The following is a 16,590-nucleotide window of genomic DNA, read 5'->3' on the forward strand; positions in this document are numbered from 1 at the left end:
TTGTACTTGTATAGCACTTTTCTACCTTCAAGGTACTCAAAGCGCTTTGACAGTATTTCCACATTTACCCATTCACACACTGAATGCGGGAGCTGCCATGCAAGGCGCTAACCAGCAGCCATCAGAGGCAAAGGGTGAAGTGTCTTGCCCAAGGACACAACGGACGTGACTAGGAAGGTAGAAGGTGGGAATTGAACCCCAGTACAAAGACAAATAGTGTGGCTTAATCTACTCACTTTTTAGCAACACACTGCTAGATTTCCCCCAATTCCTATTGAGACGTGCTTGTGTGGACTGACACAATTAAGTCGAGAAAGATGATGATTTAAAAGCGGTAGAAATGGATGGATGGAAGATGATGACTTAGCTTGCAGATTGTGAGGTTGGAGTGTCCTTCTTTTTAAGCCCTTTTCTGATGTGACCCTGAGCACAATAGGAAAGTGCATTCCTGACCTGCTGATTATGCTGCAGGAATCCACTTTTCAAGTCTTTAACTGGGTTTTCTGGAGGCCCCTGCAGGAAAAACCCCCGCATTTGAGCAGTCTGAATTGTCACGGTCATTTTGTCTCGTCCGCGTCGGCTTTCTAATCACATCACATACCAGGCTGTGAGTCATGCTTTTTGATGAGCTCGGGAATGATTCACATGAATGAACATCGGGAAGCTTTTATGTGAGGGTGAAGGCCTGAAAACAACGATGGAGGACTACTTCCAAGCGTTATGTCAGCCCACGAACTCGTATGCAACACTGGACCTCCCTTATGAATAGCAATAGAGTCGTATTTCATTGCCGTGATTTATACAAGGGATGGATTGATCATGTGGATACCGAGTCCAGCTCCAACTGGTGTTATTGCAGCATGAAAGTTGTTGGCTCGAAACTTACTGTGTACTTTTTTCATAGAAAATCCTCTCTCATGTTGTGTCATGTTTAAGATCCTATAAAAATATTGTCTTTTCACGGTCACGGAACCATGTTTGTTTATCTAAGACTAAATGGATGTTAATTCTCCCTGCCATTCAGAAAAAATAGATTGATAATATATATTTATTATTAGGGAAAAGGGTACAGTATATCAGAAGTATGACATATCTCGTTACGTCAGTTATTAGTTAAAATATTTGAAATTGTTATCATTGGTACTATTACTACTATCATTAGTCGATTAGTCAAATGTTGTTTTTTTTTCTTTTTTACTTTTTCTCCCCAAAAAATCATGCTGTTACTATCATTGCGGTTTATTCACTAAAATCATGGTCTTACTGTACTTTTCATTATTGCGGTTTATTCACAAAAATAAAGCTGTTATGGTTCATTATAGCTAGATTTTCACAAAAATCATGTTACTGTTAATTATTGTGAAATATTCACAAAAATTCACGCTGTTACTGTTCATTTTATGGTTTATTTGCAAACAATCATGCTTAATGTTCATTATTGAGGTTTATTCACTAAAATCCCGGTCTTACTGTACTGTTCACTATTGCGGCATGTTCACAAAAATAAGGCTGTTACGGTTCATTATTGTGGCTTATTCACAAAAATAAGGCTGTTACGGTTCATTATTGCGGCTTATTCACAAAAATCATGTTACTGTTTTGCGTTTTTTTCACAAAAATCATCGATCATGAACACTAAGTTCAATATTGTGATTTATTCACAAAAATTATGCTGTTACTGTTTTATATTGCAATTTATTCACAAAAATCATGCTGTTACTGTTCATTATTGCGCCTTTTTCACAAAAATCATGATGTTGCTGTAAATTATTGCGAATTATTCACAAATATTCACGCTGTTACTGTTCATTTTACAGTTTATTCGCAAAAATCATACTGTTAAGGTTCATTATTGCGGTTTATTCACAAAAATCTATTTGTTATTGTTCATTATTGAGGTTTATTCACTTTGAGCGTGCTGCAGGATTTTGAATTTGCATTTAAAAATTAGTGATGTTGAAGTGCTTTAAATGACAAAATGATTATGCTGAATATGTTCATTGTTAATATGATACATATTACTTAAGTAAAACATTGTACAAACATTTTTTAATTTCATACACCGTCAGTAGTATGTTATTTTGTGCCTTTTCCCAGAAATTACTTTCTTCAGGCTTCCAATTAGCTGAACTGGCCCTATTTAGTTCTTATAGCACCATATGTTGTTTTGGCATACATTTTACAGCCCATAAGTGTGTTTTCATCTGGAGATTTTTAATAATTATAAAAAATACCAGTAGACAGCACAATAGACTGTTTTGTAGTTAATACATCATATGCAGCAGAATGAATAAATAGGTTTCTTGGTCAGTGCACTTGTCACTCCCTGTGACCTGGATTTGTGTACATATATGTTTTGTTTTGGTTTTGTTTGTGTCTGAGTGTCTGGCGGTCTGCTTTCCTGGCCTGAGGCTGAGTTTTTGCCTGGAAGAGTCATTTGCTTTGCTTGCTTTGAAGAGGTCACAGTTCAGCTGATGTACCTAAAAAAGCAGATACTTTGGACTGTTTGGACATGTATTAGCTTTTGTTCTAATTGTGCTCAAAAGGGTTATAATTTTTGTGTGGACTGATAGATACCTACCGGTATATTTATAGAAATGTATGAACCTATACTATAACCTACACATACAACTGCATTTGCCATTTTTTCTTCCTTTATCGTAAAGCTGAATTGTTTCTAGAATAATACCTGTATAATATTTTAAGATACACTTTTTTTTCTTTTTTTTTTTAAAGTTAGAATTTTATTGAAAAGAATAAATACATTTAGAAAAACATTCAAAAATGTTTCTCCCTTGTTTCGCAAGGGCTTCTAGTGTAGGGTCCTTGAACTGTTCAGCAGCTTTACCTTTTGACACCTTGGTCTCTTTCACTTAAGCTTGATTTCCTTGGTGGTCTTGAGCTACTTGGTCTTCTTGGGCTCCTTGGTCTTCTTGGGCTCCTTGGTCTTCTTGGCTTCCTTCAACTTGGCCCCCTTGAGCTTAGATTTGGTCTTCCCAGACACAACCTCTTCATGCACATCTGCAGCTTTATTAGATTTGGGCTTCTTGGCTGGCGCCACCTTTGAAGACAGACTGTTCGGGAACCTTTACCTCCTCTTTCTTTGGTTGATTTGCAGCATCAGATTTCTTTGCGGCACCATTAGCAGTTTGTGTCTTCTTGCTTTCCTCCTTTGGGGCTTCCTGCACATTTGGATCCACATTTTCTTTTTTTACCTTTGACCTCTTTGTTCTTTGGTGCAAGCCGAAATCTTCCCTTTGCGCCTACAGTGACGACGTTGGCCGGCCTCACCGTTTCCAGACCTTTCTTGATGGCTCTGCGGACAAAGCAATTGCGCCGGACGCTGTCCGTGGGTACACTTTTAAATACCATATTTTCCGGACTACAGAGCGTACCAGTGTGTAAGCCGCACCCACTAAATCTTAGAAGAAAACATTGTTTCCGTATACTAGCCGCACCAGACTATAAGCCGCAAATATACAGTATACGTTGTGAAATAAGTTTTCTTTATTGACATACCTTAATTGTTTCCGAACGTTGTCTGTAACATGGCAGTAAAACAGCTGATCGAGCAAAACACACGTCATCGTCATGGACCCACTAGTTGGGGAAGCTAGCGCTCCAATCAGCTCCAATAACTCCACGGTGACGTCTCTGGGAATTTATTGAGGAATTTTTTTAAACTGAAACAATACAAAAAGAATGCCATTATAAGTTAATAATACTAACTTCCAGTTTAATACTTTAAACAGCAGGGAACACTATAATAGGCATTCACCCAGCAGCACCTACAGTGAGTGAACTAGTCCAAGACATGGCGCATAGCACAAACAATAACACATTATTGCAGTGTCTTTGCATGTGTTTCATGAAAACTAATTATTTGCAATGTGGTCGTCAGCGAAGAAAAATCCATAAATAAACTTCACCATTTAATAAGACGCAAGGTTCAAAGTGTAGGAAAAAAGTTGCGTCTTATAATCTGGAATTTATGGTAATTGTTTAAGTATAATATTTTAGGGCAGGGGTGTCAAACTGATGGCTGCCCTCAGAGGGCTGCTTGTAATAGTAAATGTGTATGAATATAAATGTATAATTACCTCATGATTTTATTACACAATTGCCTATGCGTGTGATTATTTTTTATTTTTTTATGTACAATTTGATGGATAACTTGCTTTATAATCATAAGTCAAGCAGATATTTAAGTATTGTTTTTAGGGCTGTCAAAATTAACGAGTGAACGAACGCATGTGATTAATCGAAAAAATTATCTAATTAATCATGAACACACTTAAATTAATCACAAAAGCCTGAAAGAACTTTAGATAAAACCATTACCAAGTTTTGTGCAAATAAATGACATGTATTCAAGTATAATGCTTAAAAATGTTCTTAGATAACATTCTGACACTAAAATTGCATTTGTGTAAAAATATTGGAGGCTTTTTTTAAAGCAAATTTCAATTATGCAAGCGAATATTATGTGAACAATCATGATTAATCCAAATTCCCCAAAATGTATTAATCTGATTAAAACATTTCATTTGACAGCCTTATTTTTTATTTGAACAAAAACAAAATTAACTACAGTACTTGATGATATATTTTTTGCAATAGTAGATATTAAAGATGAAAAGATATGCAATTGCATGCAGAACATGCATTTTTTTCTGTTAAAATTGAAAGAACTAATACATTCAGTAAGAAAGATAAAGTACTTTATTGACACTCATTATTTCTAGGCTTTCGCGGGCCATATAAAATGATATGGTGTGCCCGTGCGTTTATTTATTAATATTTTCCATAGCAGAATGCAAGTTATTTATTTATAATTTTGCAGCTTAATACCATGTCTTTTGCAAAGCTGTAATGTCACCACAGAAGTGGCATCTGAAGCCTGTCAATTCGAACCAAATGACTAAAGCAACAACATAGTGAACTGGTTTTCTTATAACTGTCCTTTCTATCCCTATGGGGACCATTTTGTACCTAAAGATGTCTCACATAATGATGTCATACTACTACACATTCTGACTTTAGCTGCACTTTGCTCTGACTTGCTTTCGCTCTGCTCCTCCATGAACACATTTCCAGTCATAATATGCCCTATGCACCGATAATATGAAAACAGGTGATGAAGTCTGACACTACTACTATCATAAAACCACTGTTATTGCCACATAGACGGGAATAACGCCCGATTGTTAGAGCAATTCTTTGTCACTGTGTCATTCAAGCCAAATTGTGATTTTGGCCTGCATTGCTTGACTGGCTGGTTAAGCGACAGTCGAGCAAGCCACCCACAGGTGTTAAACTTCCAGATGGCGCAACTGCCACGGTCAATCAGAACGTCTTGTCCCTGTCATTATTATTAGGTGTTAATTAATTTTGTGCACATCTGACTCAGCAGAGTTTGACAAAGTCAAGTGAGACAGCAAAGTGAAGGAGTCATGGTAAGTTTGAAAACATTCAAGATAAACGTGTTTGTAACCTTAGGGTTGGTACTTTCACGTTCCAAGTCTCTTACCTGCTATGAGGCACGTTTCTCTGATCGGACTTTTGATACCAGTTTACTTGATGACTGGTCGTACCGTATTGACCCACATATAAGGTATCCAATTTAACTTGCTAACCTACCTTTGAGACACTTTTTTTTACCAGTGGATGTCACAGCAAAGCTATCTTCCCTGGTCACAGAAAAAATTGGCTCCACCTGTTAATTGGCATATATTAATCTCTAGATCTCGAATATAAGAATACCCGTTTTTCGAACAATATCTTTTCAGACAATTTTTAGATTACAATATAAAAGGAGATCATATTTTTTTGCTGGTTTAACTACAGGTAGTTTTGTTTGTTATTGAAGGGAGGAAAACCTCTTACTTGTGTAGTTTAGCTTTAGTTGTTTGGTGCCACCTGTTGGTTTGCATGTATAGACCTGTAGACCCCTGTCATTTAGAACTTTTACTATACTACTATTAACAGTCATGTCAATATGTTTTTGTAAACTGACTGTTCTACTCCTGATCCGCTACACACAAAAGGGTAAAGATTTGTTAAAACACGCAACCCTACTGTATCACCTGTGCTATTATTTTTCAAACAAATACACCATATGCTGGCGCTATAACGTCATTGGGACTTCGCATCTAACTGGCCAGAAGTTATTGTAAAGAGGATAGAGCGTCCAGAAAAGCACTATATAAATCAAATTCAGGGGTTAGTCCATGTGCCTCACAATACAAAGGTCCTGGGTTCGATCCCCAGGCTCTGGGTCTTTCTGTGTGGAGTTTGCATGTTCTCCCCGTGACTGCGTGGGTTCCCTCCGCGTACTCCGGCTTCCTCCCACCGCCAAAGACATGCACCTGGGGATAGGTTGATTGGCAACACTAAATTGGCCCTAGTGTGTGAATGTGAGTGTGAATGTTGTCTGTCTATCCGTGTTGGCCCTGTGATGAGGTGGCGACTTGTCCAGGGTGTACCCCGCCTATCGCCCGAATGCAGCTGAGATAGGCTCCAGCACCCCCTGCGACCCCGAAAGGGACAAGCAGTAGAAAATGGATGGATGGATGGCATTATTATTATTTCTCCAAAAATATTTTAAGCTCAGCCCACAGGAGGCACCACAAATGGGCTATGCCAATTGCGTAAAAGTCAGCTTTGTTGTCGTCTGGTCTTGTTGCTTCAGTTGTTTCGGTCACAACAGAGTTAATGGAGTATTGCAGTGATTTAGAAACATTGCGACAGATAAGGACACTGATGACAGACTGAGAGGTTTTTCTATTCCACAATGTTTTTTCTATACCAATTTTGTTGTAAATGTCAACAAAAAGTGATTGATGCATGGTGTTTCTTTTGTGTTCTTCCCCCTCAGGTCTTGCAAATACTCCCGGAGTTACAAGTTGGGACCCAGCACACATACTCAGCCTTGTAGTAAGCTGCACTATCAAGGAAATTCCTCAGGCCTCCAGGGTCACCTCTGCAGTTTCATTATCAGGCGGTTCTAGCAGCTGTACAAGCTTCTGTGTCCAAAACAACACACACACACACCACTCATTGGACACTTCATTAAACAAAACTGTTCCCATGATGGAACTTTAAAAGAAGGAAATGGACTTTTGTGTTATCATGACCTGGTTTGAATCCATCTGATCATCTATGTGAGTACTGTGACATAATGTAATGGTAGACCAGCCTCATTCTTTCTCTTTTTTCAATGCTAAATCTGCTAACACACATACTGAACTACTCAAAATGTGCGTTGGCATTTTTGGCAAGGTTCCTAAGCCGAAGATGACTCATTTGAGCAATTGGACTGTAGTGAACTGTTAAGGCTGAAACATCATATAGTTAGCGTAAGCGATGCTGGCTTGTTCCTCTGACTGCAAACACTCCCGCAAAGCCTTGACGTGCACATCCCATAAAATCAAGCTTCGCGACAGCGCCGACGCAGACCGCAGAGCTGTGATTGGTTAGCTTTTGCGGAAGGAGGGTCCTTGAGCACAAACGTTATGCTTGAAATGCACAAATTATTGTACGAAAGTGCAATTACACATTTGCACGCAAACTGTTTGCTACAAGGGATGGGCCGAGAAGCTATATTGCAATATGTATTGCAGCCTCTTGTGATACCGGTATATACCACGATATATTATTTGGCATGTAAAAAAGAGCTGACAAAATATAAGATACGAAAACTAGATTTTTTTGGGAAAAAAATACTAAAACTTAGTGTAATTGTCTGTCCATGCGGGTAGTTCATTTTACTTGTCAGGACATCCTAAATTATGATTGGGAAATCTAGAAATTAGGACTTTTAAGATGGAAAAAAGTATTGTATTCTGAAAACAAGCATAAATTAACTCAATGAAATTAAGTATCCTCGGGATATTGCAGAATCTTTTATGTGGGGAAAACCAAAATATCTTATTCTAATAGTTATTTGCTCAGTTTTAACATCTTTAAACTACAATAGACAAAATGTAAATATTCATGCTAAAATTGAAATTATGATGTAAAGTCACTGACTAAAAATAAGTAAATAGCTCTTAAAACAAGGAACATTTCTAGATATACAGTTTTAAATCTTGGTAAGTGGCAAGTAATTTGAAATGTAATAGAACCCTTTTAAAATGGGTTACAGAATAATTTTCAGTTGTATTATTTTCTTAAAACTATTATAGTTATATATTATATACTTGAAAATGTACTGTTCATATTTGGTTACTTTCTGTTGTAACATGCTTTTATCTACACTTAATAATAACTTGTTCTGTTGTTTGGATATTTTACATTAGTTTTGAGCGATTAGTACAAATTTGGGTGTAGATCCAATACCGAGTAGTTGCAGGGGCAGTATTGGTCATTCTTAATATTTTTCAGTACCATTACATGATTACATTTTTGATCACATATGTAATCCGACAAAAACATAGGATGGCTGTACCAATATCAATTAAATGTTTAAATGATTTCCTTTTTTCCTTTTGTTATTTACGAAATTCAATAGTGCAATATACCTGAACAAAAAAAATACTATTGGATTGTTTTCCCTAAATTTGTAAACAACAAAAAGTATTTATTGAAAAAACCCCCCACAAATTATAACATACAAAGACTAGATATTCATTAAAGAGATCTAGCTTAGCGGTTAGCTATGCTTTTTTGTATCCTCCTATGATTGTAGCATGTTTAGCTATTCATTGTCTAGTCCTCCAGTGATAATATTTTTTAGAAACATAGTTTATTAGGGATTTAGAAGCTGCACTGTAGAGGAATATTAGGCGCTAGCGTGGATTCTAAATTGCAGCGAGGATGCCTTCATCCACTTGTCGCTGTCAAATTTGCGAGCTACATTTAGAATGTCTCGCAACTTGCATTTTTATGCTATAACGATACTATTAAAGGCTCTATCTGTCGTCTAAATTGTGCAACCCTAATTCTAAGTGTGGTGTTTGCAGATTGTTGTGTTGTTTACAGTGATGCTTGATTGGCACAAAAAGTTTGCACATCAATAAAAAAAAATCTTTGACAGTTTTATTAACAATTACATAGCTCTTTGTTGTCCCATGTCCCAAATGGCCCAGTAGCCTTGCGAATTTGCCCGTCCTCTGGCGCGAGTCGTCCATCGGTTGCACATTCCAATGTCTTTTCCTCCAGATTACAAGCAATACTGTATGTACTGTGCATTAAAAGTAAACCGAACAAATCATGACGTCGTCAGAGAGGATGAAGGCTATGTGACACAAGCGTATTTTAGCCTGAATTAAGAATTTATCATACGTTTTAATATAGCCGCATGGCATTTATGCCAATAGTTGACCTTTTAAACCAAGACCTGGGCAAATGAAGGCCAGGGAGCCGCATACGGCCCGTTGAGTATTTCAATCTGGCCCGCCGGACATCCCCAAATTATTTTTTTAGATCTTTAAAATTGAAACTGTAGCTGCCATTATGATGTGCAGTGATGTTTTTAAATTACCGTAGGTCTTGAACTATACAAAGTATTTCAATGGTTGGAATCTGCGCTTTTGCATGATATACTAGTTACTATGGTAATCTAAGTCACAGCAGCTCAGATGAGGCACCAAGCAGTGTGGGTGGGGAGCGTTTCCACAGAGTGTTTCCAGAGCGGCCAGCCTGGGTGTCAGGGACAGATGCGAAAGGAGATTTTTACAACAAAGTTCTAAAGCTTAGTGATATATCAGATGTATCAGATTGTAGGTGGGTTTATTTGTTACTGTTCGCGTTTATATTTTGCTGTTTGTTGCATTTTTGTTGCATTTCGCTTGATTGTAAAATATGTCAATCGAGAGGGGGTGTGGCGTTCATATGTTGTCAATATTCAGTGTTTTATCGTTCATAGTTAATATTGTAAATCCCACATTCTTTATTTTCATGTACATTCTGGGTGTCAGTCAGTAAAAAAAAATTAAATTCCACTGCGTTTTTAAGGTGGTCTGTCATATCGTTTTTAGCATTCAATCCGACATTATTGTGAGGTTTTGTATTAGTGTTCCTAAAATTAGATAAACTGGCCCCCAGACACATTATTTTCTCTAAATTTGGCCCCCCGAGTCAAAATAATTGCCCAGATCTGTTTTAGACGGAAGGACGTACCGAACCGTGACTATGTTGTACCGTTACACCACTAATAGTTTGAATACTTTTTCTTCTCGTTTTTAGAAGAAGCTAATTTCTCCATGTTTGTAAACATAAAAATGCTGCTTCCATATGTAATAAAGCTGCAAAGTTCATTTCCTCTGCAGAGCTCATTTCCCTTTGCTGCTTTATGGAGTCTATAATTGGAGGCTCAAATATGACTGGCAGATAAAACATCTCAGATAGTTAAACAACATTTATTGCCTGTCACAATAAAGTCTGACTCCTTTTCAGCAAACAGTGGAACAACCCGCCGTCTGCAGGCGCGATGGCCACTGAAGAAAATCAAAGCCCATTCAGGACCGTCGTCCTGGAGAAGCGTTCAACACCACCTTGCACCGCACTCAGGCACGACAGGGAAACCAGAGACTCGAGTGACAGCCAAGAAGTCCGTCAGCACCGGGACCAGTCGTGGCTGCCAAGGCAGCGCAGTAGCCCCGCTCTCATTTATTACAGGAAGCTGTTGTGTGACTGTGAGAAAGACTCCATTTTGGACAAGGAATATTTTGAGGAGAAGCTTTTGGTTGACGAAAGAATAGAAGGACTAACTCCAACGCTTGGTTCAGGAGGATCGTTGTGCCAGCTGGACTTTGGTGGTAAGGGCACTTTTACCCGGCGTGACAACCCAGGAAATTGTTGTCACACTCCCACATCCAGCTCTAGCTCCAGCCCTGCTAACAGCCAGTCGCGCAGTCCCAGCATCTTTTGGTCCAACCGGCGACGACACATGCGTCGCTCCAGCCTGCCCGTGTCAGCGCTGGATTTCTGCAAGGTATCAAATACAGCGGTGGGTAAACCGCATTTCCACCAAGCAGTATTGTCAACTTTGGCAAAATACGGTGAGGAGCGGTAAGGCCTAGGCTGGCCGATTAAGCTAAGGAATGGTCATTACAATCAATTAATTAATGATTCTGATGCTTTTTAAAGTTAAAGTTAAAGTACCAATGATAGTCACACACACACTAGGTGTGGTCAAATTTGTGCATTTGACCCATCCCCTTGTTCACACCCTGGGAGGTGAGGGGAATAGTGAGCAGCAGCGGTGGCCGCGCCCGGGAATCATTTTGGTGATTTAACCCCCAATTCCAACCCTTGATGCTGAGCGCCAAGCAGGGAGGTAATGGGTCCCATTTTTATAGTCTTTGGTATGACTCGGCCGGGGTTTGAACTCACGACCTACCGATCTCAGGAAGAAGTGATTGTCAATTATGAATCGCAACTGAGGCAACCAGAGTGCACTACTTGGCTGTAACCAGCGTAGGTGCTGTTGATTCAATCTCTAAAGAAGAACAACATGGCATTGGCTATTTTAAGCTCAGCTCCATTCTAGCCTAAAGTCAACACTAGCATTGAAACAGGAATTTATGCACTATACACACATTTTGTACTCTATTTGGTGAATACAAATCCTATCCGATTCTATGGAGTACCCCAGACTTCTGTTTTAAGTCCACTTTCATTTATTGACCCAAACTATACTGCGTGGTGGAAATGTTGTTTTAGTCATGTTATCTTGGCACTATTTATAAAAATAGTTTTTCCTGTTTTCTCCCTTTAGACAACACCATCCCACTGCGATCCCTCCAGTGAACCTAACTCCCCCCTGCTGCCCGCTTGCCGACAGCGACGTCACAACGGACTGATTCGCAGACACCGAGTCAAAGACGACTACGTGAGCTTAGAGGGTCTGAACAGGAGGCCGAGTCGAAGCTCCTTGGAGAGGTTCTTCCTGCGACGGGCGTCTCTTGAATCCATGCGGGACAAGAGGATGTCGTCGGAAGGGAGGGCCGGGAGCTTTAGTGGGGGCAGCAGCAGTAGTTGCAGTAGCGATGGGGAGGCTGGAGAAGACGACTCTGAGTTTGTTAGGAACCGTAAGGATCGTTCTACCCTCCTGGTGAGGCGGTTCTTTAAGAACAATCAGAAGGTACATTTTTGTAAACTAATCATTCTGATGTCTTTCTGGACAATTGTTGATGTATCGACTTGTCTCTCTGTAAGATGACCAAGTCGGTGTGCACTGGAACCAAGGCGATCGTCAGAACGCTGCCGTCGGGACGCATCTCAGAGGAAGCCTCTGAGGAGGTTGCTCGCCACTTGACACAGCGACCGAGCGAGGAGGATATCCGGCCAATTCTTAAGCACCATGTGGAACACTTTAGAGTCTGCAGGATGATGTTGCTCTTTGTCTGGGCCAAGATGCACAAGGTAAGGAGCTGTTATGTTGATGAAGGATACAAAACGTTAAAATGCAGCTTTTTATGTATGTGCACTATTAATGTTTGACAATGAAACCCCCTGCTACTCTTCACCAATCATGACCACTAATAAATACTTTCCATAATATTACTACGCTAAGGTTCTTGGAGTTCCATGAGAGCTAGTCAGGTTTTATGGCGTTACATCACTCTCCTTGGAGTTACTCTATGTAAGGTGCCAGAACACTGCCATTAAATTTTAGCATTAAAATGCATTTTTGCCTTTTGTCTTAACACTAAAACAAGTATTGGGTCCAATAAAATGATTAAAGTTTTAAAAAGTATATATTTTTATGACAAAATTATATTTTATAACCTTTTTTTTAAATAAATTATTACACACGTGTGTCTCTTTGTGTGTGTGTGTGTGTGTGTGTGTGTGTGTGTGTGTGTGTGTGTGTGTGTGTGTGTGTGTGTGTGTGTGTGTGTGTGTGTGTGTGTGTGTGTGTGTGTGTGTGTGTGTGTGTGTGTGTGTGTGTGTGTGTGTGTGTGTATGTATATACAGGGGACAGCGTGGCCGTGGCGAGGTGGATAGATGTGACAGGTTTGAGTTCCTTGGTCAAGACATTTTACCCTTGCTCCTAGTGCCACTCAGACTGGTGTATGAATATCTGGTGGTTGTCGAAGGGGCTGTAGGCGCAAACTGGTGGCTATTTGGGTATATGTACTGTATGTATATATGCATATGTATATATGCATGTAGTTAAAGTACCAATGATTGTCACACACACACTAGGTGTGGTGAAATTTGTCCTCTGCATTTGACCCATCCCCTTGTTCACCCCCTGGGAGGTGAGGGGAGCAGTGGGCAGCAGCGGTGCCGCGCCCGGGAATCATTTTTGGTGATTTAACCCCCAATTCCAACCCTTGATGCTGAGTGCCAAGCAGGGAGGTAATGGGTCCCATTTTTATAGTCTTTGGTATGACTCGGCCGGGGTTTGAACTCACAACCTACCGATCTCAGGGCGGACACTCTAACGACTAGGCCACTGAGTAGGTATGTATATGTATGTATATGTATTAGGGCTGCAACTATCAATTAATCTGTCGATTATTACTTCGATTAATCGATTAATAATCGGATAAAAGAGACAAACTACATATCTATCCTTTCCAGTATTTTATTGAAAAAAAAACAGCATACTGGCACCATGTTGTGGACATTGGGGGTGCAGCATACACCAATAATAACACAGAAATGTAACTCATCAGAACTGAATCAGATATTGTACATGTTTCTGTTGTGAATAATAAAGGATTAATTTTAAGCTGCCTCTGAATAATAGCATGAAATATTCCAGCACCTTCATAACGTTTAGTTATACTAAAGCGTCACTCAAATCTAAATATGTTTATATAGCTTTATCGGCCCGGCTACATTGATCCATTATGAAACCAACCTGAGATATTTCTGTCCGTTACAATTATTTCCAAATTGGTAACCGTGCGTTTTCTCTCTCAAAACGGAGTCAAATGTGCCGGAGACACATTATCAGCCCCGCGTTGCAACAAAGGCATAACTTTAACGTTACTTACAAAAAAGCTGAACTCATGAATGCTTGTTGCCATTCTGGACTTAAAAAGTTACGTACTGTGAGTTCTTCCCTTCATCCATGGCTCCAACATGTTTCCTTTTCAGGTGCTCCTGAAGCAATGTTGTACTTCCATGCCACTTTGCAGGAAACGCGCTCTTCTTTGAAGTCTTTAAAGTAAAGTGTTCCCACACTTTTGACGACTTAGGTTGTACACTTTTCTCCATTGAAGCAATAACCTCAAGATGTTTCTCCGCTAAACTATCGGTACTGTTTCCTGCGCCATTTTTCGAATGTTTCCAGACGGCGTGGTCACGTGAGCTGCACATGACACATCATTGGCTAGCTTACGCCACTCATGAGACGTAGCCTCAGTGCCGTCCTGGCGCTGTTTTGTACTGTTTTTGTACTTATTTTGATTATTGTTTCTCAGCTGTTTGTAAATGTTGCAGTTTATAAATAAAGGTTTATAAAAAAAAAAAATATATATATATTTTTAATGAAATTAAAAAAAGCCTCCGCGCATGCGCATAGCATAGTTCCACGAATCGATGACTAAATTAATCGGCAACTGTTTTTATAATCGATTTTAATCGATTTAATCGATTAGTTGTTGCAGCCCTAATATGTATATATATGTACATATGTGTGTGTGTGTGTGTGTGTGTGTGTGTGTGTGTGTGTGTACATATATATATATATATATATATATATATATATATATATATATATATATATATATATATATATATATATATATAATATATATATATATATATATATATATACAGTATATATATATATATATATATATATATATATATATATATATATATACAGTATATATATACATATATAAATGTGAAAAATGTGCAATTTTATTTAACACATTTATTCTCAGTCTTAAAATGTGTGCTTTTATTCAGTGTGTCAATCATCGGGTTTTCACATTTCTTTTTTTTGCTTTCAACTTAAAGGGGACTGCACTTTTTGGGTATTTTGCCTATCATTCCCAAATCTTTATGATAATTATGAGAGACATGACGATGGATGTTTTTTTTTTTAATGCATTTTTGATAATAAATAAATGCGATCAAAGTCTGCTTCAATTCTGCCTCTGCCTATAAAGTCCTTGAAAAAACATCTAAACACCTCCAAGCGTCTTTTCGTGTCGTTCTCGCCAGTTCCAGGTCCTAAATGGCTGTCAAAGTGTACCAACTTGTTGGAGTACGTCTTCAGCCATCTACTTTGTAGGTCACTTAAGTGCAAATTTAGGACAGCAGAGGCCGCTTTTGTTATATGATTCTGGCCCCTCCCCTACACACTACAAGACTGTCATTAGGTTGAATAGGGATTAAATATCACGGTAATCGTGACCAAAATTATAAACGTTATTATCTTTTTTAATGTATGAACTTGTATTGTTTTAAAATAATGGTTTGTACTGTAGCACTTTAAGATTTATTTAAATAAAAAATGCGAAAGACATAAATTGTGTTATTTATTTGTGGCATCCTACCCTGTTCAGCCGTCCTTGAACTTACAGTACAAACATCTCCATCTTGTATTTTGGAGTATGGAACGATCCGTCTGGTGTAAGCGAGCACAACTTGTAGGTTCAATGTGCATCTTAGTTGCTCAGACAGCAATGTGTTTATTATATCAATTTAGATTGTGGTATGTTGTTTCTTAGAGGGGAAATACGTTAATGTCTCTTGTTTTCATATTAGCATTTAAGCTAGCAAGCGGGTGCCAGTCTGTCCGTGAGTTTATCAAAGAAAGTGCAGTCATTCATCACGGTTTTTCGATCATTTTAATTTGAAATGGTAATACTAGCTGTCGGGAGTTTTACTGCAGTTATTATTATTACAAGAGATGTCCGATAATGGCTTTTTTGCCGATCTTAATAACCGATTCCGATATCAACCGATACCGATATATACAGTCGTGGAATTAACACATTATTATGCCTAATTTTGTTGTGATGCCCCGCTGGATGCATTAAACAATGTAACAAGGTTTTCCAAAATAAATCAACTCAAGTTATGGAAAAAAATGCCAACATGGCATTGCCATATTTATTATTGAAGTCACAAAGTGCATTATTTTTTTTAACATGCCTCAAAACAGCAGCTTGGAATTTGGGACATGCTCTCCCTGAGAGAGCATGAGGAGGTTGAGGTGGGCGGGGTTGGGGGGGCGGGGTAGGGGGTAGCGGGGGGTGTATATTGTAGCGTCCCGGAAGAGTTAGTGCTGCAAGGGTTTCTGGGTATTTGTTCTGTTGTGTTTATGTTGTGTTACGGTGCGGATGTTCTCCCGAAATGTGTTTGTCATTCATGTTTGGTGTGGGTTCACAGTGTGGCGCATATTTGTAACAGTGTTAAAGTTGTTTATACGGCTACCCTCAGTGTGACCTCTATGGCTGTTGACCAAGTATGCGTTCCATTCACTTGTGTGTGTGAAAAACCGTAGATATTATGTGACTGGGCCGGCACGCAAAAGCAGTGCCATTAAGGTCTATTGGCGCTCTGTACTTCTCCCTACGTCCGTGTACACAACGGCGTTTTAAAAAGTCATGCATTTTACTTTTTGAAACCGATACTGATAATTTTGAAACCGATACAGATAATTTCCGATAT

The 16,590-nt window shown here is 38.9% G+C and overlaps 1 protein-coding gene across 5 annotated transcripts in view; it reads left to right on the forward strand.

Moving 5' to 3' along the window:
* plce1 (phospholipase C, epsilon 1) overlaps positions 1-16,590 on the forward strand; it is a 142,245-nt gene that overhangs the window by 8,866 nt on the left and 116,789 nt on the right. For 3 of the 5 annotated variants that reach the window (XM_062055664.1, XM_062055665.1, XM_062055668.1), the window contains exons 2-4: positions 10,399-10,936; positions 11,723-12,088; positions 12,163-12,369. In XM_062055664.1, coding sequence (XP_061911648.1) covers positions 10,399-10,936; positions 11,723-12,088; positions 12,163-12,369 — 1,111 coding nt within the window. Of the gene's footprint in view, positions 1-6,877; positions 7,164-10,398; positions 10,937-11,722; positions 12,089-12,162; positions 12,370-16,590 lie in introns of all 5 variants that reach the window. The other 2 variants (XM_062055666.1, XM_062055667.1) reach the window with 2 other exon arrangements.

This window comes from Entelurus aequoreus, linkage group LG08, assembly GCF_033978785.1.
Source record: "Entelurus aequoreus isolate RoL-2023_Sb linkage group LG08, RoL_Eaeq_v1.1, whole genome shotgun sequence".
NCBI lineage: Eukaryota > Metazoa > Chordata > Actinopteri > Syngnathiformes > Syngnathidae > Entelurus > Entelurus aequoreus.